Source organism: Rhinolophus sinicus, chromosome 1 (assembly GCF_057876585.1).
Source record: "Rhinolophus sinicus isolate RSI-liver-muscle chromosome 1, RSI-T2T, whole genome shotgun sequence".
Taxonomy (NCBI): Eukaryota; Metazoa; Chordata; class Mammalia; order Chiroptera; family Rhinolophidae; genus Rhinolophus; species Rhinolophus sinicus.
This window is the reverse complement of record NC_142501.1, coordinates 157837989-157865812: the sequence shown is the minus strand read 5'-3', so window position 1 is coordinate 157865812 and position 27824 is coordinate 157837989. Positions and strand designations below refer to the sequence as shown.

Below are 27824 nucleotides of genomic sequence, written 5' to 3'. Positions count from 1 at the left end.
TCCTTTAGTTAGTTAGGCCCTATTTTCCCTTAAGATCTCAGATCATAGTTTCTCAGAAAAGCACTATTATACTCTCTTATAATACCATGCTCTTCTTCCTTATAGCACTTAACATAGTTTTTCATTAATTAGTTATATTATCATATTCATATTTGTTTATATGTGATAGCTATATTATTATATTATGTTTAGCAATTATTTCGATTACATAATTTTTGGATTAATATAAAATGTCTTCCCCACACACACATTTAGCTTGTACACACTGCTTTTGCTCCCCATTGCATCCCCAAGTTCTAGCCCACTACCTGATATACATATAATCAGTGCTCAACAAGAATCTGTTAAATAAGTGAAAGTTTAAGTTGACAGTCTTGAACACTAAGGAAGACAATAACAGAGCAGATTCTGTGGCTGGTCTCATAATGGATATATAACGCCCATCACTATTCTCTAGCTTATACAAGAACAAATTTCCTGACCCGTAAAGTATGGACCTTCCACTTCCGTGATTACCCTCCTTGCATCCCAAATTCATTTTTCATTAATCCCTGCATACATGGCCCTACAATGCCACTCTGAACGCAACACCTTTGTAACTTACCCCAACAGCCAGAGACAAGGAGCCAAAATACACAATAGGGAGTGATCTGGACTTTGCAATTATAATAGCTAGCCCTGGTACTTCATCTGGTGGAGACAGTACTTAGTAGAGGAAAACACATATGAACAACCACTAATGTGACTTCCTCATGTAGAGTCCAGTAGTTTTGGTTGAGCCACTGTCCCATATCCATAATTGGAGGTTATGGTCCCTACAGAAACGGGGGTTGAATCTCTACAGAATAATGAAAGTGAAGTTGTTTGAAATGAAAATGATTATTGGAACACTATTTTGAGAGCAAGCCAAGAACCAAAAAGAGAAAACCAAATACCAAAGTCTAATTCAAAGGACAGGAACAGAACTATAAATTGGTAATGGAGCCACAGTTAAAGGCTAGATGGACTGTGGAATGAATGAGTGCTGGTCCTGAACCAGAGAGGCATGTACACAATAATTATAGTGGTCATGTCGGAGCAGGCAAATGCCTGGGGCCATAGCCGTAACTAACTGATTTAAGGCACATAGGTAGTCTAGAACCTCTGACAAAAGAGAACTGATATCTTTCAGGGAAAACCCTGGGAAAGTCTTCCCTTCCTTAAGAGGGCAAGTCTGGGTGTTTGTGTAAGGATCAGAAGGAAAATCCCCCCCCCCCCCCAACCAGTTTCCTTTAATTCAGGTCGTTTCACGTACTCCACATGAGACCTACACCCAAACTTCTCTGGTAACGAACAGGGAGCTGCAGGTAATTCAGCCCTTCTCACATCTAAAGTACTGAATCCTCTAGCCTCATTGCCATCTTGCTTCTTTCTTCCACTGCATTCTTGGATTGACACAGTTCATGACTCTGATTTTTCTTCTGGCTTTTGGCCCAACATTCATTCCTTGCTTCTGACAACAGATACAACTTCGTCAACTTGTTCTCCAGCTTTTTACCTTGGTCAATGCTTTATATTTTGCATCCTTTTGCTTCTAGTTACACCAGATAATTAACTGAACTACCTGATATTGCCTCTGGAGTCCCTTATCTAGCTTAAACTTGAGCGGCTGATTTCTCTACGCAACCTGTCCTAAACCTTTCTACTCTCAGAGTAGCAGGACTTATAGAATATACAACTTAATATGCATTTAGTTATTGTCTTTTAAATAATTGGCCAATTCCTTTTGTTTCCCGTATGAGGTTCTTACTTATATCACTAAATAAGTATTAACTTTCTTGAGGAATGGGATTGATTTCATATTACCTCTCTGGTGCTTATAATACTGAGTACCTAATCGATATGTTGAATTGGCAAATAACAAACTGTAGGTGAGGTGCAATGGGCATGGCAATGTTTAGCCTCATTGAAAGAAGTTTTCTGAGTAGTTAAATGCTACCAGTTCCCAATCAACACTTCTATGATCAAATTTAATAAAATATTGTAGTCTTAATAAGTAAGATAGTTTTCAAAATTATGTGTTTGTTTGTTTTTAAAGAATGTGCGTTATAGCTAATCATAGAAATTTATAATTAGAAAGGCCCTCAGAAATTATTTAACACAACACCCTACTGTGTTACAGAGTATTTTCTTAATATTAATGTTGATTTCTAAGCCCAAAGGAATAATCATAAAAACATAACTTATTGAGGGAGGTCAAGGACCCTTTCCCTGGAAAAAAATGGCATCCAAGGCAAACTTTGAATTACAGGTATGAGCTAGCTGTATCTATGGGTGTGCACAAAATGTGTAGTAGAAATTGGGAGAGGAGAGGCAGAAGTGTCTGCTGAGTGTGAGCTACTGAAAAAAAGGCTTGAGAGGCTGAAACAAAAAAACAAAGGGGAAAGTGGCATAAAATGAGCTAGAAGCAGCCAGATTTTGAAGACCCTGCTAAGAATTATGGACTTTATCCTAAGAACAGTGAGGAAACATTGACAGGTTTTATAAGGAGCATAATATGAAAAGATTTGTGCTTTTTAAAAATGTCACTCTGGACATTTGCTTCTGGTCAAGATGAGTAACTGGGATTAGATTTATTCTTCTGCCTGAAATAACTAGAAAAATAGATAAAATTTATAAAACAGTGGCTTTCAAGACATTGGATATCAGGCAATGAAGGGCATTTGTTCCCTGTCACATGTAAATTAGTGAGGTAAGCTATACCATAGCCCCAGTTTACTGCCTGGAGAAAGTTTCCAGGCTGCCATGTAAGGAGGAATAAGCCTGAGTTGAGGAAAAGGAGCTGGGAGTCTGAGGAAGTCAAGGAGACTAGAGTTGACTGGGTAGAGTACTGGAGAGAAAAGAACTGCAGAGACAGAACTCCAGAGATCTGCAAAAAGTGCCTCTCGAGTATCAACTGAGTATTCAGCTGAGTATCGATCAGTGCCTGCGTTGAGGAAACTACCCGAAGCTGGTAGTAGAACCACCCAAAAGGATTAGAGGAAAACAGTATTGATAGCTCAGGCTAGGAGAGTGCCTATTCCCAACAGCCAGAGTAGAAAACCTCACGTTTTAGAAAACATCAGACAGAGGACTAAGAAGAGTCTTGGCTCAGTGGTGGGTAAGATTTAATCCTAGAATAAATGTTATTCTGGTCCTGTCTCACACAGCTGAACAACAAAATTTCTTAGAACCAATAATAATGAGTGAATCTTAAAAGCATCCAGAGAAAAAAGTCAGATACAGAATGACAAACACTGTATAATCTCACTTATATACAGAATCAAAAACAAAACAAAACAACAAAAAAAAAAACTACAGTCAAACTCATAGTAACAGATAGCAGAATAGTAGTTACCAAGGCCTGGGGATTTGGGGGAAAAGAGGAGAAGTGAGTCAAAAGGTATAAACTTTCAGTTATAAGACGAACAAGTTCTAGAGACCTAATGTTCAGCATGGTGACTAGAGTTAATAATAATATATTGTATACTTGAAATTTGCTAATAGAGTAGTTTTTAAGTGTTCTCACCACACACACAAAAAGATTACTATGTGAGGTAATGCATAAGTTAATTAGCTTGATTGTGGTAATCATTTACAATGTAGATATATATCAAAACCTATTGTACACCCTAAATATATAAAATTTTTGTCAATCCTACCTCAATAAAGCTGTAAAAAAGACTCTTATTATTTAAATGCCTTTAAAATATAATTGACTCCTTAAAGAGACAAAAAGTAATAGCATATTTTGGAGTTTATAAAATATGTAGAAGTAAAATGTAAGGCAAAAATAATAAAAAGGCAAGGAAGGGAAATAGAATTATATTGTTGTAAGGTTTTTACACTATACATTAAACAATATAATATCACTTGAAGGAAGAATGTGATTAGTTAAAGATATATAATATAAACTCTAAATCACCAATAAAAACTCCATATCTCTTCATTGTGAATAATAAAGTTATAGCTAATAAGCCAACAAAGGACATAATGAGGAATAAAAATTGCACAATTGCTCCAAAAGAAAGCAAAAAACAAACAAACAAACAAAAACAGGAAAATGAGAACAAAGAATGGATGGGGATAACAGAAAACAAATATCACGACAATATACTTAAGCCACAACAGATCAATAATCACATTAAATGTAAATGGTCTAAACACTCTCATTTAAAACCAGAGATTGTAGATTGGATAAAGAGCAAGACACAATTATGTTAATATATAGGCTAAAAGTAAAAGGATGGGAAAAACACCCCATGGTAACACTAATAAAACTAAAGCCAGGGTGGTTATATAAGGATCAGACAAAACAGGTTTCAGAGCAGATAATATTACCAGAGTTGAAGAAGTGCATGAAATGGACAAATTCCTTGAAATACCAAATTACTAAAGTTCATTCAAGAAGAAATAGATAACCAAAATAACTGTATAGCTATTAAAGAAATAGAATTTGTGTTTAAAAAGCTTCCCACAAAGAAAACACTATATAGCTTCATTGGCAAATTCTACCAACCATTTAAACAAATACCAATTTTACGTAAACTCTTCCAGAAATTGATGAGGAGAGAATACGTCCCAAATCATTCCGTGAGGACCATGTTACTTGATACTAAAAACAGAAAACAAAACAAAAAAGACATTACAAGACAAGTAAACTACAGGCCAATATATCCCATGAATATACATGCAAAACTTCTCAACAAAATGTTATCAGATCAAATACAACCATATACAAAAAGGATAATAAATCATGACCAAGTGGGGATTGTCCCAGGAATGTAAAATAGATTTAATATTCAAAAACCAATCCATGTAATTCATTGTAATAACAGACTAAGAAAGAAAAACCGTATGATCCTCTCAATAAACACAGAAAAGGCATTTAAGAAACACAAAATCCATGCCTGGAAAAATATCTCAAAAACTAAAAACAGAAATGAACTTCCTCAACCTGATAAATAGCATATATGAAAAATCTATAGTTAATCTCTTATTTGAATGAAAGACAATGCTTTCTTCCTAAAATCAGGAACCAGGAAATGATGCCTGTCTTACCACTTCTAATCAACATTGTACTGCTGGTTCTAGACAGTGAAATCAGGCAAGAAAAAGAAACAAAATAAATAAACATTCAGACTGGAAAAGAAGAAATATAACTCCCTTTATTCACAGACAATATGATTTCTTAAATCTATTGTCCGCTGTGAAAACACCTCAGTCACTGAAGCAAATATTTATAACCACTCCAAAATAATTATAACTATATTGAATTGAGAATCCTGTATCAATAAATTTGACTCTATCTAAAATCATGTCCTTTTTTTCTTTATCTATCTATCTATCTATCTATCTATCTATCTATCTATCTATCTATCTATCTATCTATTTCCAGTTTTCTGGAGCTGTAAATTAGCAAAATTTTGCCACTCTTTGGTTTGATGTTTTGTGGACCTCAAAGTTACCTGAATTCACCCAAATTTTCTCAGGATCCTATTATATGCCCTATCTAAAGTTCCTGATTTTTACATATAAGCCCCAGAAATCTTGTAAAATCATTTTACAGGACTTTAATTCTGCAATTTGGAAGATCAGACTCTACATCTTATTTTTAGGTATGATTGCTTTGGACCTAAAGATGCAAGTGTTTCTTATAGGGCAATTATAGAAGCTCCTTGAATCTCTAATCATGCCTGGAGCCTAGAATTTAAAATCTTGGGTTTGTCATGGTGTTTACTGGAGTTTTTTTGGTACAGTTAAAAGCAGTCAGCCCACCCTACAAACCTTATACCCCTCATTCTCACTGTAGTCATATGGTTTGCCAGTCTTGCCAGGTGCTTCATTCCAGGCAATCACAAGTGATCATTTAAATAACAGATTTCCTTTGTCCCACCTGCTGATGCTGGAGGATTCTTGCTTCCTTAAATCCCACCCAGGTCAGATAACCAATCACAGGTTCCCATTTTCTTGAGAGTATATTGTCTATAGCCACTTCTGGTACTACTCTATTGATCAGAGTTAAGTTGAAGAGAGTAGAGTATACTGTAGTTTAATCACAAAGGATACCTTACAGAACATTAAATGGTTTACATAATTATTTTGGTGAACAGATGCAATTGATTTTAGGTGAGCTTACAGAATTCATACCTAAAGCCCATAATTCAGAATAGGGCCACAGGGAGCTACCGCTCCCACCAAGAACCGATGGTACCTACCAAGTTTAAGTCACAGTAAAGCATCTGGCTCCAAAAGTATTTCTACTGCTGTTGCTAAAGCTTTTGGGTGAAAAATCATACCATCTTAGACACAATCAGGAAAATTCCTGCAAATCTTAAAGTGTATGTTTTAGAAGTTTCTGCCAAAATTTGTTCTAACAAAATGCATGTCCCACACTCTGTCTTTCTCTCCTCTTGCCTCAGTTCTGACTTGAAGTCTTTCATGATTTGTATGTGATTGGAGGAACCTATATCAGATCTGGACCCCTATTTGCAAGGCAGGCTGGCAAAAGCTGTTTTCACTTCTCCAAAATCTTCTCTACCTGAAGACACACTAGGAGGCCCTTAGGCCTTTCTATTTCCCTTTATGTAATGTTAATTCTAAAATACTTGCATGCTTTTCTCTTGTTCCTCCATTAGTTCTTTGTTCAGCTGTCAGTTTTAGAGTGCAGTTTCCCTTAACTATCAAGTAGTAGATTAAAATCTCCACATTTAGCACTCTCTATCTCCCTTTTTTAAAATTTCTCCTTGTTTTACTCAGAATAGAAGCTAAATATGGATAGGAGTTTGATTTATTTTGTTAACAATTGGGTCCCCATTGACTAAGTAAATATTCATTAAATGTGTGAATTAATGGTGAGACAGCAAAATTCACTAGATTCATTGCAGGTATCTTTGGTCATATGAAATGTTTCTTTATTTGGTGTAGTGAAATTTATCGTATTTCTCCTTTATGGATTATGCTTTTTCGTATCTTGCTTAAGAAGTCCTGTCTTCCCCCGTGACTATATATGTATATATATATTATTCTAAGAATTTTAAACTTTTGCTTTTTAGATTAGGTTTTATGTATGGTATTAAGTGGGGTTCTAATTTCATTATTTTCCCATTTTGTCCAATTATCTTATCATTTATTGAATAGTCCATGTCTCCCCCCTGAATTATAACATCCACTGTATCATGTACCAAGTTCCCATCTATGTATGTTTCTGATACTGGAGTTACTCTTTTGCATGGGTCTATTTCTGTATTTTTGCTCTATTATTTCACTGCCTGCTTTCTTTGATCCACCCTGACAATCTCTGTGCTTTAATTAGTATACTTACACAACTGACATTTAAAGTGATTATTGATATAGTTAAGTTAATATTTATATATTTGTTACTGTTTTCTATTGGTTGTGTTTGTTCTTTTTTCCTATTTTTTGACTTCCATATTTTTTCCATCTTTTATGGTGTTAATTGAGCATTTTATTTGATTTCATCTTCTCTCCTATCTTAGCATATCAATTATGCTTTTTTAAAACTTTTTTTAGTGGTTTTTCCTAAGGTTTGCAATATACATTTACAACTAATCCAAGCCCACTTTCTTTCTTCTTAATTTTTATTAAATTTACTGGGGTGACATTGTTTAGTAAAGTTATATAGGTTTCAAGTGTTAAATTCTTTAATACATCATCTATATATTGCACTCTGTGTTCACCACCCAAAGTCTATTCTCCTTCTATCACCATATGTTTGACCCCCTTTGCCCTCTTTTACATACTGAAATAACACTGTCCTGTAGTGTATAACAAAATATTCAAAATTCCTTCCTACCATCCATTGTATTATTGTTGTCACTTATTTTACTTACACAAAAGCATATACAGGCATACCTCATTTGATTGCACTTCAATTGATTGTGCCTCACAGATATTGCCTTTTTTTTTTTTTTTTTTCAAATTGAACATTTGTGGCTACCCTGCATTAAGCAAGTCTATCAGTACCATTTTCCCAACAGTGTTTGCTCACTTTGTGTCTCTGTGACACATTTTGGTAATTCTTGCAATATTTCAAACTTTTAAATTATTATTGTATTTGTCATGGTGATTTGTAGTCAGTGATCTTTGATGATCCTATTATAATTGTTTCGGGGCACCAAAAACAGTGCCCATATAAGATGGTGAATTTAATCAATAAATGTCACATATGTTTCCTCATCTTCTTCCCCCTCCTCTAGCCTCCCTAATCCTTGAGACACAACAATATTGAAATTAGGCCAGTTAACAACCCTATAATTGCCTCTAAGTGTTCAAGTGAAAGGAAGAGTCTCATGCCTCTCACTTTTAATCAAAAGCTAGAGAATGATTAAGCTTAGTGAGGAAGGCACGTCAAAAGGTGAAACAAGCTAAAAGCTAGGCCACTTGTGCAAAGTTAGCCAAGCTGTGAATGCAAAGAAAACGTTCTTGAAGGAAATTAAAAATGCTACTCCAGTGAATACATGAATGATAAGAAAATAAAACAGCCCTATTGCTGATACGGAGAAAGTTATAGTGGTCTGGATAGGAAATCAAACCAGCCACAACATTCCCTTACGCCAAAACCAAATCCAGTGAAAGGCCCTAAGTATCTTCAATTCTATGAAGGTTGAGAAAGGCAAAAAGGCTGCAGAAGAAAAGTTTGAAGCTAGCATAGGATGGTTCATGAGGCTTAAGGAAAGAAGTCGTCTCTCTAACATAGAAATGCAAGGTGAACAGCAAGTGCCAATGTAGAAGCTGCAGCAAGTTATCCAGAAGATCTAGCTAAAGATAATTAATGAATATGGCTAGACTACACAACAGATTTCCAATGAAGATGTCATTTAAAACTTGCATAGCTACTTAGAAGTCGATGCCTGGCTTCAAAGCTTCAATGGACAGGCTGACTCTCTTGTTAGGGGCTAATGCTGATGGTGACTTTAATTGGAAGCCAATACTCATTTACCATTCCAAAAAGCCTAGGGCCTTTAAGAATTATGCAAAATCTACTCTGCCTGTGCCCTATTAATGGAACAACAAAGCCTGGATCAAAGCACATCTGTTTACAACATGGTTTACTGAATCTTTTAATCCCACTGTTGAGACCTACTGCTCAGAAAAAAGATTCCTTTCAAAATATTACTGCTCATTGACAATGCACCTAGTTACCCAAAAGCTCTGATGGAGATGTACAATATTGATGTTTTCATGCCTGCTAACACAGTTCCATTCTACAGTTCATTGATTGAGGAGTCATTTTCACTTTCAAGTGTTATTATTTAAGAATATACATTTTGTAAGGTTATAGCTACTATAAATAGTGATTTCTCTGATAGTTCTGGACAAAGTAAATTGAAAACCTTGTGGAAAGGATTCACCATTTTAGATGCCATTAAGAACATTCTTGATTCATGGTCAAAATATCAACATTAACAGGAGTTTGGAAGAAGTTGATTCCAACCCTCATGGATAAGTTGAAGGAATTCAAGACTTCAGTGGAAGCATTAACTCTAGATGTGATGGAAAGAGCAAAAGAACTGGAATTAGGAGCGGAGCCTGAAAATGTAGCTGAATTGCTGCAATCTCATGATAAAACTTTTATCAGATAAGGAGCTGCTTCTAATTGATGAGCAAAAAAAAGTCGCTTCTTGAGATGGAGTCTACTCCTGGTGAAGATGCTGTGAAGATTGTTGAAATGATAAAAAGGACTTAGAATATTATATAAACTTCTTTTGATAAAGCAGTGGCAAGGTTTGAGAGAACTGACTCCAATTATGAAAGAAGTTCTACTGTCAGCAAAATGTTATCAAACACTCTCCCATGCTACAAAGAAATTGTTTGTGAAAGGAAGAGTCAATCGATGTGGCATGTTTCATTGTTGTCTCATTTTGAGAAATTACCATAGCCACTGCATCCTTGAGTTATCACCATCCTGATCAGTCAGCAGCTATCAACATTAAGGCAAGACCTTCCACCAACAAAAAGATTACAACTCACTGAAGGTTCAGATGATGACTAGCACATTTTAGCAATAAACTGTTTTTAATTAAGGTATGTACATTGTTTATTTTATATATAATGCCATTGTACAGTTAACAGACTCGTGTAAACATAACTTTTCTATGCACTGGGAAACCAAAAAACATGTGGCTTGCTTTATTGTGATATTTGCTTTTTTACAGTGGTCTGGAACAGACCACTATATTTTTGTTTGAATGGATTTTGATCAGAAGTGCGTGACTGTAACTTTTATCTTTGTCCCTCTATAGGTACAGAATTTTTCTACTCTGGCTTCTTTCAAGATTTTTTTTTAATCTTTGATTTTCTTAAGTTTGAATATGATATGTCTAACTGTAGCTTTTTGTTTTGCATCTGTCCTGCTTATTGTTCTCTGAGCTTCCTGGATCTGTAGTTTACTTTGGTGTCTAACATTAATTTGGGGTGAGTTCTTGGTCATTATTGCTTCAAATATTGCTTGTGCTTCTTTCTCTCTCTCCTGGTATTCCCATTACACAGGTTATATCTTTTGTAGTTATTCCACAGTTCTTGGATATTGTGTTCTGTTTTTTTGTTTTCTGTTTTGTTTTTGTTTTGTTTTTTTCAGTCTTTTATTCTCTTTGCTTTTTCGTTTTTGAATTTTCTATTTTTATATCCTCAGACTCAAAGATTCTTTCCTAAGCTCTGTCTAGTCTACTAATGAGTCCAATAAAAGCATTCTTCATTTCTGTTACAGCATTTCTGATCTCTAGCATTTGTTTTTTTATTCTTTCTTAGACTTTTTCACCTTTCTGCTTAAATTATCCATTTTTCTTACATGTTGTCTACTTTTTCCATTAAAGCCTTTCGCACATTAATCATAGATTTTAAAATTCCTGATCTGATAATTTCAACATTCCCGCTATATCTGACTCTGGTTCTGATGACTGTTCAGTCTCTTCAAACTATGTTTTATTGCCTTTTAGTATGCTTTCTAATTTTTCATTGAAAGGTAGACATAGGTAAAAGAAACTGTAGTAAGTAGGTCTTTATTAATGTAATGGTAAGATGTGGGGAGAGGGAAAGTGTTCTAGTCCTGTGATTAGGTTTCAGTCTTTGGTGAGCCTGTGCCCCAGACTGTAGACTTCAATAGTGCTTTTTAGTCTCTCCCCTTCCCAAACTCCCTCCTTAGGAGGGACAGTATGGTTAGAGGGAGCTGAAGTTGGGTAATTCCTTCCCCCTAGATAGATTAGACACTTATAAAACCCCAGCAGGTTAGGCTTTGGTATAATAGTTTCTTCTGAGCGCAGAAGAAACATAATGCCCTGTTAATATAATGCTTTGGCATACTTCAAAATGGTTGCTTTTTCTTTCCTCTTGACAGAAATATAAATATTGAATTTTCCTCCAGTATTCACTATGAAGACTTGGTAGGGCTCTTAAAGGCAAAACTCACTAAAGCCTGGGGGACCTCTTTGGTTAGTTCTCCCTGGAATTTTTAACTGACTTCTCCACACTCAGTCTCTAGAGATTTGTGAATACAGTTCAGGTTTTCTTACTCTAGCACTTGTTCCCATGGAGGTTTCTCCTCTAGTAAGTTGCAATTATCTGTGTCCATTTGTCTGTCTCTCCAATTTGGGGGGCAGTGGTTTGCTCTGTGACCTCAGTTCTCTGACAGGTCTATGAATAGTTGTTAATTTTTCAGTTTGTTCAGCTTTTTACTTGTGAGAATGGACTAGCAATTTCTAAGCTTCATACATGCCAATCCAGAAACTCTGCCTACTTTTTAAAATTCATGATTATGTGTGAAAACATCAAATGCTAGTTATAATTTACTCTATTTTCTTGGTTAATTTATGTAAAATATTTGCATATGTGAGGATTCAAGGTCTCTGGGAGAATCCTTTGTGTGTATGTGAAGGGTCTATTGTACTATTTCCTGCACAAAATGCATTAATAAACTATGCACTTTTGTATGAGCTACACCCAGTGCCCTAAATGATGTATAATATATCACACAGTAGGTGTTTCATAAATATTTGTGGAATAATCAATAAACTAAGGAATAACAATTTCCTTGAGAATCCCTGAATTCTTTCAGGTATTACTAGGCTACTCCACAACTTTCTAATGGACTTAATTTGTCCTGAGAAAGAAACAAGCCAGGGATTTTTCTAACTTTTAATATTGCTCCTACTTGTTAACACACTTGCTTACTCTGAATCTGAATTCTGAAAATGTTTCTCCTGTTGTTCAATTTGACATTTAAAAATTCAGCAACTCACAAATCTCTCTGTAGGAATTATTCTATGCAATAACCACTTTAAATCTTCCAAACAAACAAGGACAAAAATTGTCAAAAAAACATAAAACATGGAAGTTAAATTGGGTGGCTTATTTGTTTAATAACCAAGAGCTAATGCACATTATTTAGTTGTAGATTATCCTTAGTGTATTTTAAATAACAAACTGGCTTTCTCTTGCTATCCAGGAACCTCTAAATTTTTCCATTCCTTTGTCCTCTCTTTGCCCAATCCAGGAATACAAACATAAAAGCCATGCTGATTTTAATTTTCACCTAAGTGAAATTTAAGAGATGAGAAACAATTTTGAAAATACAATTTAATGTAACATATATATTTGTTGTTCAATAACATTTAATTGGTTATGAATACATAGCAACTGTGTTCTAGTAAAATGGCCAGTAATTAATTACTATTTGTGCTAGGCTGTCATCCCTCTGGCCCTCAGCTTAACTATTTCTGGCTTGGCTCTACTTCCAGAATAGTAGGCTAAGAAACATTTAATTTCCAAAAAAAAAGAGTGATCAGAGGATGAAGGAGAGCTCAAAATCCTGTCATATAAGGAGTGGCTGAATAAAGGAAAGAGAATACTAGGGTCACTGGATGGATAGCAATTAGCATGAGGCTAATTTCATCTCAATATCTGTCTCATAATCCTTTGTATCATCCACAGATGCCTGAATGCTATGGCCTGTGTTAACTTCTTCAGCCTCATCTTGCAAACATTGTTTCACTTAATTTCTGTTTTAGCCCTTTTGACATAATTTGATACTTTCTTTTTCAAGACTTGCACATATATTCGTTTGGCCAATAATATTTTCTCTCTCTCTCTCTTTTTTTTGTCTAAGTGGTTCCTACTATAGATCTCAGTTCAAACATCACTTCCTCAGGAAAGCCCCACCTCCCAAACAAAAGTCCCTAGGTTAGGTTTCCTTGTAGCAGCAATTTTATTTGGATGTCTCTCCCACTGCACTATACGTTTCAAGGTATAAAGGACCATGTTTGTATTGCTTACCATTTTCTAGCCTAACACAGTAACTGGTGCAGAGAAGGTAGGCAACCAATACTAGGTAAATGCATGAAAAAAATTTTATGTTGATAAATTTTCCATTTGTAACTCAAATGCAGAATGCAAAAAAAATGCATCAACAAAAAAGAAAAGAAAGAAAAAAGGAAAAAAGAAAAACCTGCAAAAACAACAGCAACAACAAAATAAAAACAAGTAGGTGACAAAAATAAAGGAACACACTGAGCATAAGATAATTGGGATTTGTGGAAACTGTGGGAAATTGAAGAGAGCATATCTTGTGTAAAGACATTCAAAATTCAAACAATTTTGAAATGCTGTAATGACAAAATGTAGCATGTCCTTATACCAGTTTTGGTTATAGGTTATCAGTTTGCAATGCTTGTCTTAAATAAATTGATATATCCATTATATGTTTATATAAAATGATATTACAGAGGACATTTAATGCTCCTGATATGCTCACATATTTTTAAAAGCATGCTAAAAAGTAGCAACATTCTCATTTTATTGAAAAATACACAGAAAACATTGAAAAGGTTTGTATAAAATAGTAATTAGTGGCTATCTCTAGCTGATGGAATTATATGTTCCTATGTGTGTGCTTTTCCGTATTTTCTTAATGTTCTCCAATCAATATGTATTGTTTTTGCAGTCAGAAAAACATTGTGTTTGCAAGGTAGATATATATATATATATATATATATATATATATATATATTTTTTTTTTTTTTAAAGATTTTATTGGGGAAGGGGAACAGGACTTTATTGGGGAACAGTGTGTACTTCCAGGTCTTTTTTCCAAGTCAAGTTATTGTCATTTCAATCTCAGTTGTGGACGGTGCCATTCAGCTTCAAGTTGTTGTCCTTTCAGTCTTAGTTGTGGAGGGCGCAGCTCAGCTCCAGGTCCAGTTGCCTTTGCTAGTTGCAGGGGGCACAGCCCACCATCCCTTGTGGGAGTCGAACCAGCAACCTTGTGGTTGAGAGGACACGCTCCAACCAACTGAGCCATCCGGGAGCTCAGCGGCAGCTCAGCTCAAGGTGCCATGTTCAATCTTAGTTGCAGGGGGCAGAGCCCACCATTCCTTGTGGGACTCGAGGAATTGAACTGGCAACCTTGTGGTTGAGAGCCCACTGGCCCATGTGGGAATCGAACCGGCAGCCTTCAGAGTTAGGAGCACAGAGCTCTAACCGCCTGAGCCACCGGGCCGGCCCCAGCAAGGTAGAGATTTAACTCATGTGGCAATGGGAAGGATAAAATGGAGCAGAGAGCCAGAGAGATGAAGACTATTGCAATAATATGGGTGAAAGATGGTAGAAGCCCAATTAAGGCATTGGCTGTGAGAACAAAGTAATTCAGTATGAGGACATAGAAAGAACAGTCTTTGGTAATCTTGGATATGTTTAGTTTGGAGATAAAGGTTAAAAAAACATTAGCGTAAACATGGTAATTCCATTGGTAATCCTGGATCTGTATGGGTTGGAGATAAGGATTATAAATTCATTACCCTTAAGCATGGTAATTGAAATTGTGAACCTAAATGAGATTCCTTAGGGAGAATACATAAAACGGAAATAGAGCAATGGCCTGAATCATGGGGAACTCTTAACATTTAGGAACCAGATGAAGGAAGCATGGCTTATGGAGAAAACAAAGTAGGAATGAAGAGAAAGATAAAGCAACTAGGAGGTTATCATGGAAACTAAAGGGAGTAGGTTTCAAGTAGGATTTGGTCCATGATGCTAATAGAGAAACCATCTTGCTTGCTTCGGGTGTTTGATTCCTGTGAAAGGACCTCAGCTAGTTCCAGGTCTATCTACACTTAGGGAGCTCAACTGACTTACATTAGTAAATTTGTGGTCTGATTTAGCTTTGTCCTTTATTCTCCAAGAACAAGTTTGTCCAGAGACTGAGTTTTCATTTCATCCTCCGTGCTCTTCTTGTCAAGTGTTGCTAGGAATTCGAGGTATAAATCTGCCTGATTCTGGAGATCAGTTGGCAGGCCTATTTGGTTTTCACACTAACCAACATCAACCAACTTAGTTTTATTAGTCATAAAGTGGTATTTTGACCCTCATTTCACAAATTGTTCAGAAGCTAAACAAGCAAAGGAGAAACTATTTTACTGGGAATCTTCCTTGGAAACTGCAACAACTGATGTCAAATTCCAGTGTTAAGTAAGGTAGGGGCTGAAAAAAGGCTATTGACTTTGGCAATTAGGAAGTAATCACAAATTACTGTCTTCCTTAATAAATCAGTTTCCCCAAGGAAGGCAATTAAGGACTGTCTCTACAGTGGTATTGGTGGAGCAGCTCTAACTACTGTCCTAATCCTTGTTCTATAAGGTTCTCTAAGAATGGGACCCTGCCTCCCAGATGACCGTATTAGTCAGGGCTAGTTGTAAATGAATAAAACCTACCTTAAAATAGCTTAAACGAGGGTCACAGGGGTGGGTGGGAGAAAATGCAGAATTTAGTAGCCACTTAATGAAGAACAATGGGTGAGTCTATGATCCTGGATTGCAAGTGATATCATCTGGACTCTATGCTATTACTCATATATGCCTCCTTCTGTTCTGGCTAAGTGGAAGGTAGGTTTGCTCTATGTTGTCAAAGATAGTCAGCAGATCTAGCCTCAGGAAAATTTTCATAGATGATTCTGAAAAGATTGGTTTGGCTCCTGTGAGGCTGGGGGAGAAAAGAGTAATATAACAGCTTTATCAGGCAGGGTAAAAGCATTTCCTGGAAAGATGGACATACAAAAAGTGTTGTCCACTACATTTCACCCTTTGGCTACCCAGCATCGATACTTGTGCTTTTTTCGTACATATAGTTTCAAAAAATGCCCTAACTTATGATAATACTCTTATCCCTACTGAGAGACATGCCAGTCTCATCCAATTATTGCATTTTGCTTGAAAACCAAGAGTTCTGGATAAACTGAAGTTCTTTTGCTTAGGTCTGGATGTAGCTCTTTGTGGTACAGCACAATAATTTTAAATAGTGGTATATACTTAAAAAAGACAGTGAGGGCACCCTTATTAGCTAGTCGGTGAGGTCTTCAGTCAGTTACTATAGTGGTCTTGAGTTTGCTCTCTGGAAGGTACTCCCTTACATCTTACCCACACATAAGAGGGCACTGGAATTAAGCAATCATAGCCCTTTGCTTGCAAGATTTCTTGTTTCTGTCAACACAATTCTCTTTCAATCTTCGTTGCCTGCTGGTCACTTTGTTTTTTGGTAACTGGTTTAGAAACCAAAAACAGAGATGGCATGTGAATTTGTTTTTTATTCCTTAGCAATGGGTTTCAAGATTGGAATGCAATGTCTATCCCCCAACCAACTAAACTTAACAACATATTTCTATATCTATCCTCTATCCAACTAAAATTAACTAAGTATTTCTATTTTGATCTTTGTAGCCAAAATTATATGCTGAGGAATGAGTTTAGGGGTAATGCTGCTAGGTTTTCTCTCCGCCTCTTGACCCCAGGTTGCATCTCAGTGATTGCCTTCTCACAGTAGGACTAATTTGTCAACCTTTGTCAAACAGGTCATAATATACTTGTATATGTGTATGCCATCCAACGAAAAGGCAGGGATCTTCAATATGGGAAGCAGCATGTCAAACCTTAGCAACAGTGTGTGTGACAAGTTTGAACTTGTTCAGTGCAGTCAATCAGGTATGAGCTATGGTTGAGAGGTATGTTTTAAAGTGTGCCCTAAATCATCCTTCATCATGACAATGCTCCATGTCACATATTATCCTGGTATATGGCAATTTCTGTCAAACAAAAACATTACAATATGTCCTTATCCACCTTATTATAGATTCGCCAAATCTGGCACCCTGTGACTTCTGGCTCTTCCCCAAAGTCAAAATGATTCAGGACATTGAGGCAGCCACGACAGTGCACTAAAAACATTCCCGAAGGAGGACTTCCAGAACTGCTTTAGAAAGTGGCAAGGACGATCGGATGTGTGTTCAAAACGAGGGGGAGTATTTTTTAAACTGTTTTTTATTGGGGATTATTGGGGTACAGTGTTTTTCCAGGACCCATCAGCTCCAAGTCAAATCGTTATTTTCAATCTAGTTGTGGATGGCACAGCTCACAGGCCCATGTGGGAATCAAACGGGCGACCTTGGTGCTACGAGTACTGCGTTCTAATCTACTGAGCCGAGAGGATGCCGAGAGGGAGTATTTTGAGGGGGATTAGGGGCAATGTGTCCTTTACCGTAATACATTTTATTTAAACATTCACCTTATTTTTTTATTACATCTTGTGTGGTGTGTGTGTATACAGCAAGAGATGAATAAGGTGATCAGGATCAGGCTTTTTCCAGGATTCAAATATCTTTCACTGTTTCCAACTCCCTACCTTTGTACTAACTTTAACTCAGGACAGAGAATATAGGTTTTCCAAACCTGCAAGCTGCGGGCTTAGATTCTCAACCATGTGGATTACTGAATACATGCAGAAAGGGAGTGACTTAAGACAGTCTTTCTTCTGCATTCAGATAGCTAGCTTAAATAGGAGTGCATTTCCTTCTTGTAGGACCTAATGGACACATTCCAAAACCCTGACGTTTTTCTACCAATTTGCCTAAAACTTCAATCTTAATATAGACATTGTCTAAGACCTAAAATTCAACAGGTTGCTTACTTGCTACAACATAGAAGTATTGTCAAACCTCCTAGCCAGGACCAAGGAATCATTACTGTGCATCACACCTAGACTTACCAGTTTTACATTTCAGGGTATCCTTTGTTGACACTGGTACTATTTTATGTACCAGTCAGGAATAAAAATCCAAACCTTGCTATTTTGAGATTTGTCATAATCTTCCAGTTTAACAGTCTGTTTTGAATTTCACATCAATTTTGAATTCAAGCTCAGGGGAGTTAAAACTTCAAGTATTATTAGGCTCTTTTCATCTCTGATTTTATCTGGTTGCTAGAGATAAATTCTTCATCATCACTGCACTAGCAGAAGGGCATCTGGTCTGCTTGCTACCTGAATTTGTTGCTGAAAGGTCCACTGCTGGTACAACTTACAATCTATTGTCTCAGTCAAAATGTGACTGTTTTCCCTTTGCCCTTACCTCAGAACACAGATGTTAGTATCCTCTCAAAAGAATCCTGTATCCAACCAGTAGATATGGTTCATACTACAGCCTCTGCCATGAGTTTCCATCACTCTGTATTGAGTAAGCCCCTGGAAAGCAATTGGGCTCTTACTGTGAACCAAATTTACACACCACTTAAGGAATTCTGTATTTCCTTTTGAGTCCACTGTAGTCAAGGAGTATCCAGGAGCGGGAGTGGTTATCAATGCTGTCTGGTTCTCTCCATTTAAACATGTTATGCTGCCACTTCTACTTGATTGCAGTTGCTTACATTAGGCAAACTTCCTGGTGGGAAGCAGGGCACAAGCCATAAGCTCTATTTTTTAATTCTGACGCTTCCTGGTTGTATCTGTCCCTTATCTGTTAGTTTCAACCCTGAGGAGGGCCAGGAAATACATGTCTCAATTCATGGACTCTTTCCCTCTCTTGCAATAGCATAGCGACTGCTTCCATATTCTTGTAATAATTTCATTCTCAGGCAGGTTTACTCCATATGGGGCCAAAGACCATACACAAACTTTTTGCTTGAGGTGCCTCTTTCTCAACAGTGCTAGCCAAAATGATGACTGCCTCTGATAGACTTCATTTTATTAACCTGCCCATTCCTGAACCAATTATTATAATTGAGGAACAGACTACTTTGGCCTGTTTCATGGGCCCACCCTGTGGTATGGGAGTCAGGACCAGGCAAAGGATGGTTGCTCCTGGGAAAGAATGGTAGGTCTACATTAAAGTCTCATCTCGGTGACTTAACTCAAAAGAATGTATGCGAACTCTAACACAAGTACTCCTAATAGGCAGGCAGCTATCCTCCAAGTGGATTTAGGAAACCAGAGTGTCCACATTGTGGCTTCACCATCTTCAACACATGGCTTCCAATACAAAAGTGCTCATCTGCCTGAAGTTGGTGGGGGATGGGCAGATCTTGGAGGACTTTTCATGATGTTTTTATGGAGCAGAGCACAATAGGAGAACATCACTTCTACTCATATTCCATTAGTTAGGGCCTAAATGGCACCTGTAACAAATAAGCCTAATTGCAAGGAAGGTGGGGAAATATAATCTGTGTGCCCAGAAAAAAACATCTAGTGTGTGCAAGAGTCCATTATTACCACTAAATGTTTATTTTACCTCTTTCTGCACATAGAACACAACCTACCCCAATGTAGACAACATAAAGTTCTGTCCAATGACAAAGTCAGGCTTAAAGTCTAGATTTTAGGTAATGTGCAGTCTTCTTCATTAGGTCCAGGTGCAACCTATGAACTAAAAAGGCAAGTTCTCTCTAATATCACCCTATGTCCCAGCAAACCCAATGTATAGGGAAGATTAGGGACAGATAGCTACAAATACTTGCATTAAGAGAAAAATGTGAGACACTAGGGGGAATGGATGCATAATAATGCACAGGTATTTTGTGGTCCATGTCCCTCCCCGAAAAGTGCAAGAAGTTTTGCTGAGACCTCAACCTAGTCTTTGGGAGGGACTCCCTTGTCCTTCGTCTTCCGTATGGCCCAATACCAGCCTCTGAAATGGTCGATGTCCATCATTCTCCATGGCAACATCTTATGTAGGCATTGGGGAGCTGTAAAGCACTTATGCCCTATTTTCTGCTTATGCAAGTTTGGGGTTGAACACTTGCCTTACTGTTTTAACACCTGAACAGTATTTGAACCCGGCTCATCATTTTATTAGTAACAAAATTCCTTAAAAAATTTAGTCTTATGATCTATTTGCTTCCAATAACTACTCCCAAACTTCTTTCTTACATAATTGTCAAACATAAATTACTTCTTTCCTTCCTTGCCCTCATATGTTTCTCTAATACTTTATCCCAACCACCTTGAAGCCATGTTAAAATAATGGCCTTGGAAGGGAAGGCTAAAGCCTTTATCTGATCTTCATATCTTCATTCTAGGACTAAATCTTAAAGGAACTATATTCTAGGCCTCTTCCAGTTTCATTTTTTTACCATTCAAAGTCTTGAAAAAGCCAGCTTTTCTACTCCTTCCAAATATTCTTATGTACTTTCATTTCTGCAATTATTTCCAGAGCTTATCTCTGTAGTAAAATCTTTCTAAAAGTAAAATTTAAAATTCCACATATACTATTAATTTTTTGAACTACTTCCTGAGAGCTACAGTCTCAATAGATAGGTGATACGAGTTTTAATTGGGTAAGTTTTACCAATTATTCTGCTACTGCAAAACATGGGTCTCTTTCTTCCAGCCTCTGATATCAGTTTCTCCAACACCTGCTGTATCATCACTAAGCCAATACATTATTTTAAGTTACTGTCTTAGCAGTCCCCAACTTCTGGTACCAATTTCTGGATTAGTTATGGTCATTCTAGCTCCTGTAACATAAATTCTCAAATTTCAATTTTCTCCCCTACAAGAAGTCCAAAACGAAGTGTGTCTAATTTGGAGGGGACTGTCTTCCAAGTTGTGCTTTAGCCTCTCATGCTCCTTCTCTCTTCTGGCTCTGGCATCTCCAACACATAGTTTTCGAGGTTACTATACTCACTTACTTCAAGCTGATGGAAAAAGACTAAGGGAAAGGACTTCATTAAGCCTGGAAATGAGTACATCATGCCCATTCATATTTCATTGAGTAAAAGTGAATCAAATGGCCACAACTAACTGCAAAGTAAATTGGGAAATTTAGTGCAGCTGTATGTACAGGAAGAATAAATCAAGTTTCATGAATGGCTGGTGAAGTCTCTGTCATAAGTTCCTAAAAAGAGAAAAAAAAAAACTAGACAAAAATAAGAGAAAGTCACTCCACTCTAATAGGTTTGATCTTAACCTATTATAAAAGAGTAAGAACTCATCTTCTTCTAAATAATGGGATTATTTTAAAGATTTTGGTAGTGGAATAGGTATAGAAGTCAGACTGCAGAGGGTTAATGAGTGAAATTCAGACAACAAAGACATTAAATATAGATTACTCTTTAAAGCTTGATTGTGAAGGAAATAGAGTGGAACCAGAAATGTGGAAGATTAAAGACAGAAAAGATAATAAATGGCAGAGAAAGAGGAGAATGGAACTAAGATACAGATGAATAATTCATCTTGTTTAAGAGCGAAGAGCGTCTCATTCCTCTGATACTGGAGAAAAGGAAAGAGCCGGAAGTATCTAAGTTTCTAGCACTTGGAAAATTGAAGGAGTTTATGTCTAATACCATTAATTTTCTTGTGACGTTTGAAGGAGTCACCTAACGAAATGTGGCTGGAATTTAAAGACTGCAAAAAGTATTCTGGTGGGAAGGAAGACAAAGGTGCTGATGGATATATAAAGTATAAGAGGGAGGAATACAGCTGAGGTTATAGAACCTAAATCTGTAGTGGTAAGATACACAGTGTAGTGTACATTCTCCATAGGAACTCAGCAACCACTGTAGGAGGAACAGGCAGATGGTTAGTACTTTGTTGTGTAAATTTACTATGGCACTTATTACACTGTAAAGCTTCTGGAGGGAGAGACTTTTGATTTCCTAAAGTATGCACACAGTAGGCACATGATAAATTTTTGCTTGAATAAACTGATTCAGTCATTGCCAATTCTGACACCAGTACTCTGCAGAATACTGGCAATTGCCCACATTTCACATGGTATGCCAATGCTAAAAAGGAAAAAAAAAATGCTAAAAAATTTCAGGCACACGCAGCTAAACTTGGCACTTTTAAAATGGCAACTATGTCAGCTGAGACATACTTTTTATCTTGTGCCAGTACATCTGCCTTTGATGTTTGCTTCATTTTCCTTATGCCACTGGGCTCATATTGGACCAGAAAAGGATAATTCTGAGTTTAATAAGTTACGCTATTCTTTCAAAAGTCCTGTAAGTTCTTTAGACACCTACAATGAACTCATCACTCCGCATCACAATATTCTTTCAAAGAGGTACATAGACAAGGTTGGTTATTTATGATGCTCATTTCACAGACAAAAGCTGTGCTGGTGAAAAGCGGAAGAACTAAACCAGGGGCATTCGGTGAATCGTCTGCAAAATCTGGCACAGATCCTGTTTCCTTCTGCCCTGTGGAAACTTTAGAATTGTAGCGATCACACATCACCTAATCGAACTCCATGATACACAAGCGTAAACAGGTTCAAGTATACGCCGCAAGACTTAAACTAGGCAGAGGGGGCTCTTTCCCTTACACCAGGCCATCTCTCAAGATCCAAAGCCCTAACTCACGATTTGGCAGTGGAAAAAAAAAATGGCCAGGAATAAAACTACGTACAACAGTGCAGAATGAGGCCCCACATCCCGGCTCTCGCAGCCCCGGCCTCCAGCTACCAAAGTGTCTGGACCGCGCTTCCGCACTGGCTTCCCACCCGGCGAAGGGCCGCTTCTCTCCAGCCTCCCCGCCCGCCTGTCCCACGCACCGCAGCACTGTCCGCCCGCGGGGGCCCGGGACTAGCCTTCGAAACCTCACTTTCGTCTTTCAGTCACCCGCGCGCCACCGCTACGGCGACGGCTGATGGCGTCATCTGCACTTCCGCCTGCGGCTGCGTTCTAGTCATAAGCGAGGAAGGAAGAAGGGAGAGCTGAAGGACTGTGAGTGGGAGAAATAGCGAGGGAAGAGAAGAAATCGGGGCGCTCCTGGGCGCTACAGCAGTAACCGCGGCCCTCCTCTGTCCCGCCGACCCGCTATGGGAAGTCGCCCTAGGCACACTTCCCTCGCCTCTTCGTAGTCTTCCCTCCTCTGGGTCTCGCGACACCCCGGTCTTCCTCTACGTCTCACCCCCCTCTTTGCTCCCTCACGCTCCCCTCCTTTCCCTCCCATCGCCAGGCTCCCCGCCCTTAGTATCGCGAGACGAGGTGAGAGCTGGTGGAGCGGCGGCGGCGGCGGCGGCAGTAGAGGTGACCGAGGCGGTGGCGGCGGAGGCGGCACCGAGCGCTGTGTTGGCCCCGGTGCGGCCGAAGTCGCGGTAGAGCGTAGCCCCCACGCCCCTCCCCCGTCCGCGCCCTCCCTCTTTCCCTGGGGATGGAGAAGGCGACGGTTCCGGTGGCGGCGGCTGAGGGAGAAGGGAGCCCCCCGGCGGCGGCGGCTGTGGCGGGCCCCCCCGCGGCGGCGGCGGCGGCGGAGGTCGGCAGCAGCGTTGGAAGCGGCAGCGGGTCTCGTTCGGCTTCGTCTCCTCGTGGGATGGTGCGAGTCTGCGACCTGCTCCTGAAGAAGAAGCCGCCGCCGCAGCAGCAGCACCACAAGGCCAAGCGTAACCGGACTTGCCGACCCCCCAGCAGCAGTGAAAGCAGCAGCGACAGCGACAACAGCGGCGGCGGTGGAGGCGGCGGCGGTGGAGGAGGCGGCGGTGGCGGCACCAGCAGCAACAACAGCGAGGAAGAAGAGGACGACGACGACGAGGAAGAGGAGGTTTCTGAGGCAAGGGCCTGCTTTAAAGGAAGGAGGGAGGCAGGAGCTGTAAAGGGTCGGGGCCGAAGGTGGGAGGGCACTTGCGGTGGGACAGACTCCAGTGGGTTGATCTATCTTAGGGGCCAGGCTTCCACAACCCTCTTTCTTTCCCCGGCCGAAATCGTGAGGTGTGGGGCTGTGGGGGAGGGTAGCTGACACGTGGGGGTGGGAGGACTCCAGAGTCCACAGAGTTGGTGAACAACACGTTACCCAGGGATGGAGGAAATTGGTTAGATTCCCTACTTGCACACCCGGTGGGTCCGCCTGGGGCCAGTAGGGTCGTCTTATTTGTGGGGCGGGGCGGGACCAAAGCGGGAGGGGTGCGATAATAGGTAGATGAGTCTCTTGGGGAACAACTAGGAAGTTCGTGAAATTCTCCCACTCGTGAGGTTCGAGGAGCAGTTTTGAGGGGAGGTAAGGTTGTAATGGACTTAGAGCTAAATATTTGTGTATGTGAGAGACACGTGAGAAGCTGTACTTTTCCATACTGTTGTGCTGCAGGTTTTTTTCATAACTATATCGTGGAGTAATCCTCACTTCCTCCGTCTTTCAAGGATTTTGAAGGAATTGATCTTATATCCATATACATTTATGTAAAACTCCGTGGATGAAAAATATATTTGATCCTTACATGTACATTCACATACATCTTTAAATGCTGCCTTAGTGAGGAAGAATTATGTTAGGCCCTGTTTTCCAGATGATATGGGGCAGCTGAAGCGTCTATTTGGAGCCAGGCTTGGTTACGTTGAGTTGGAATAGGAAGGCCTTTTGGTTTGTCCTAGTGATCTGGTTTCATAACTGTTTATAATTTTTCCTGGGTCTACAGACAGGCGGCGTTGCAGGACCTTGTTCTTCAAAGGCCATAGAACCCAAAAGCTCAGTAAAACATACCATGTTCAAACAACAAACTAAGAGTTAGCCTTGCTAGTTATCAGCTTTTTTGTAACGCTCTTATCCACTCTGAAATGGAAGCTAGAAAATTTTGATCTGAAGGAAGAAGTTGTAACTTAAGGCAGCAGAAGGAAAACAGCTTTAAGGCTGATTATACATTTAGTTATAAGAGAGAAAACAATTGTCTAGAAGTACCACTTGCCATTTTTTCTCTTCCACAAACAGAGCTTAACTTGTTGTAATTCTGGTTTTTTGCAAATTGCATTATTGAATCTTGGGTTCTGTTCAAATAGATAAATGCCTTTTAAAGAGTTTGAAACTTGTCTATTAGTAGAAGACCAGATTTTTATCTCAGACTGGATGAAGGTAGAGATGTAATAGTTCGAGCATGTGTACCAAAAAGATGGACACTCCTTGCTGTTCCATTAACCTATTGAACTCTGTGGATAGGTTCATATTGATAGATTTTGTATTGACCTAGTTGGACATTTCGGGGTAATGTGTTTCTCAGGGTGCATTTGAAACAATGACGAGAAGGATGTGATGGGATCCTTATTTCCAATAAAATTTGTTATGGTAGTTAGAATCACTCAGTTGTACGGTTCTTCACAGAGATGAGAAACATTTTGTAGATAATTTAGTCCAACCCTTTTGTTTTAAACATGAGGAAAACAAAGCTTAGAGGAAACCGGTTGTGGTGAGTAGTAGCAAAAGTAGAAATCAAAGTTTTCTAATGGTTCACACCAGTACACTTTTTATGACAATTTATTTCCTTGTATTCCCCTACTGACCTCTTTCAAAAAATAGGCAGTGAATTGCAAGGTAACACAGTCACACAGCTATGGGCAAAATACCAATATTTTATTAAGATTTTAAGTTCTCTGACAAAATAATCAAGCTCTAGTTTGGAACTCAACTTCAGTGCAATATTTGCTGGAATATTATGCTGTAAACTTCACATACCTAGGTGGTTTTTGTCCATTGGATTTTGGCCTGATAAGGAAAGCTTCTAGTAATTTCTTATGTAAAATACCTTAAGTTTGAAGGTGTGTTAATTTGGGGGGTCAGGTTTGTTTTCCTTGGAAAACAGGAGTGGTGTATGTTTGATACACTAGGGTTGTGTTTGTTTTTAATATACTTTATTTTGACTTCTACACAGTGGTGTAAACAGAGGGTTTGTCATTTGTTAAGACGAGTCAAAACAAATAAGTGTAAGAAAGTAAAAGCATTAAAAATAAATCTGTACAGGTACATGATGAGGGATGAGCAGATAGAAAGGAGTACTGTAGTATGTCTCCACATATGCCTCCATGCTTGACCAAAATAAAGAAATAAATAAACCTCATGGTCATTGTACATTATAAGCTAAATGGATGAGTTGTGCAATGTTTTTCACTTCATAACCATTTTATTGACATGTAAGCAGAAGTTTACATTTTTAGAGCTGGGGAATCTTGTGGCTAATACTCATTGTTTTTAAGTCATTTTTCTAATTCATTATGTTATTGGCTACACAGTGAAATATGTGGATAACATGATCCTTGAAAATATCCTTCCTTCCAATAAAAATCATCAAAAGGTTAAAAAGGAATATGAAAGGTTATGGTTTTGAGGTACTTAACCTGAAAAAGTGGCGGCTAATTTAACAACAGTATATACATTTGCTATGAAGAAATTCTAGCTGGATATTCTCTACATCTGCTGAAAGAGGAAAAGTTGGAAGGAAAGGAGATTCAATTTAAACAAGAGCTTTATTTGAATGTTGAAGAACAAGAATCTACTTCTTAATTAAACGCTAGAGTAAGTTATTGAGAATTGGATTTTCTATTAAGTATTTCAGAATAGAATAATCATGTTTTAGATAATTTGTGTAAATTTGGATATGCCTGGAAACAAAAGTAAAGAACAAGAGTTCTCTCCTTCCCTCACCCCACCCCACCACCAATTTGACATAAAACCTTAGATCAAAAATGGAAAAATGTATGGTTGTCTTTTGTGGGTGACCAATTCCTAACAGCTTTTATGTTAGGAAATACATTTCTATTTTTCATATTGCTGTGATCCACTTCTTTTCACATTAGTGGACTAAATTAAATTGCTTACTCGCATCTTACAAAGAAAAATGTTGAAATTGCAAGTTCATACTCCATTTCAGAAATAACATTGCATTTTACAGAATGCATTTTTTAAATGTAATTGAATTGTATCAGTGTTTGCTAAAGCAGAATTCAAAGGGAAAAAACTTGTTATTAAGATCAGACTCATGTTCAAAAGTAACATTTTTGTGTACTAGAAATGTAAATATGGTAGGGGTTAATCAGAATTTCATCTATTTTTATAGGTAACTAAAGGCTTTAAATTTAAGAGACAAACCTAGTGAAGAGATTTAGATGAGGGAAGCCAGCAAATAAATTAGTACTGACTCACTTTTGAAAGGATTTGGGAGAATGTTTATTGACATGAAAGATGTAGGGCTGAGAATGAGGGAGAAAGGAAAATTATTTCAGAAGTAAATTGTTTCCTCTAATTCACTTCCAAATCCTTTATTGTTTTGTTTTTTTAATGGAAAAATGCCATCTAAGTTCCTCTGTTGTAATGCTAGAATCCCAGATTAGCCCAGAGAAGGTTACTTGTTTCACATTTTCATTTCTTAATTGGTGAAGCAGTATTTGTATATTAGATATTAAACTCTGAAGCAATAGTTCTGTCATAATTATCTTGTCTCCTGTTCTGCCTAAGCACAGTACGTGATAAACATTTTTAAGTGAATAACTAGTACCTAGGGAACATCCAGAATTCATTTAGGAAACCAAGAGAAGGAATAGTTTGTTCCTTTTTGGATTCAGGGTTGCTGAATAGCTGAAGTTTGGATTTCAACATCTTTCAATTACTTAATTCTCTTAGTGATGGTGATCTTCCATAGGTACTAGAGGGAAAGCCAGTTAAATAAATAGACATTGATTATTGAAAGTCTTGATAAGGACTTTAAGCCTTCTAGATTTACATTTTAAAGACTTAGTATAAACTGTTACTTATTCAGTGCCTACGTGTGTGTCAAG

At 38.1% G+C, this 27824-nt stretch overlaps 2 protein-coding genes across 8 annotated transcripts in view; one reads left to right on the top strand and one right to left on the bottom strand.

Annotated features, from left to right (window-relative positions):
• The window catches only part of LOC109435445 (serine/arginine repetitive matrix protein 1), a 64649-nt gene extending 42125 nt beyond the window's left edge, over window positions 1–22524 (bottom strand). The window contains 2 exon segments of the mRNA XM_088795050.1: window positions 21894–22073; window positions 22395–22524. Coding sequence (XP_088651176.1) covers window positions 21894–22073; window positions 22395–22524 — 310 coding nt within the window.
• Window positions 22525–22940: 416 nt separating this feature from the next.
• Window positions 22941–27824, top strand: part of ANKRD17 (ankyrin repeat domain 17) — a 152301-nt gene continuing 147417 nt past the window's right edge. For 2 of the 7 annotated variants that reach the window (XM_019720875.3, XM_074324465.2), the window contains exon 1: window positions 22998–23841. In XM_019720875.3, coding sequence (XP_019576434.1) covers window positions 23446–23841 — 396 coding nt within the window. In that variant the 5' untranslated portion in view covers window positions 22998–23445. Of the gene's footprint in view, window positions 23842–27824 lie in introns of all 7 variants that reach the window. The other 5 variants (XM_019720898.3, XM_074324469.2, XM_019720882.3 and 2 more) reach the window with 3 other exon arrangements.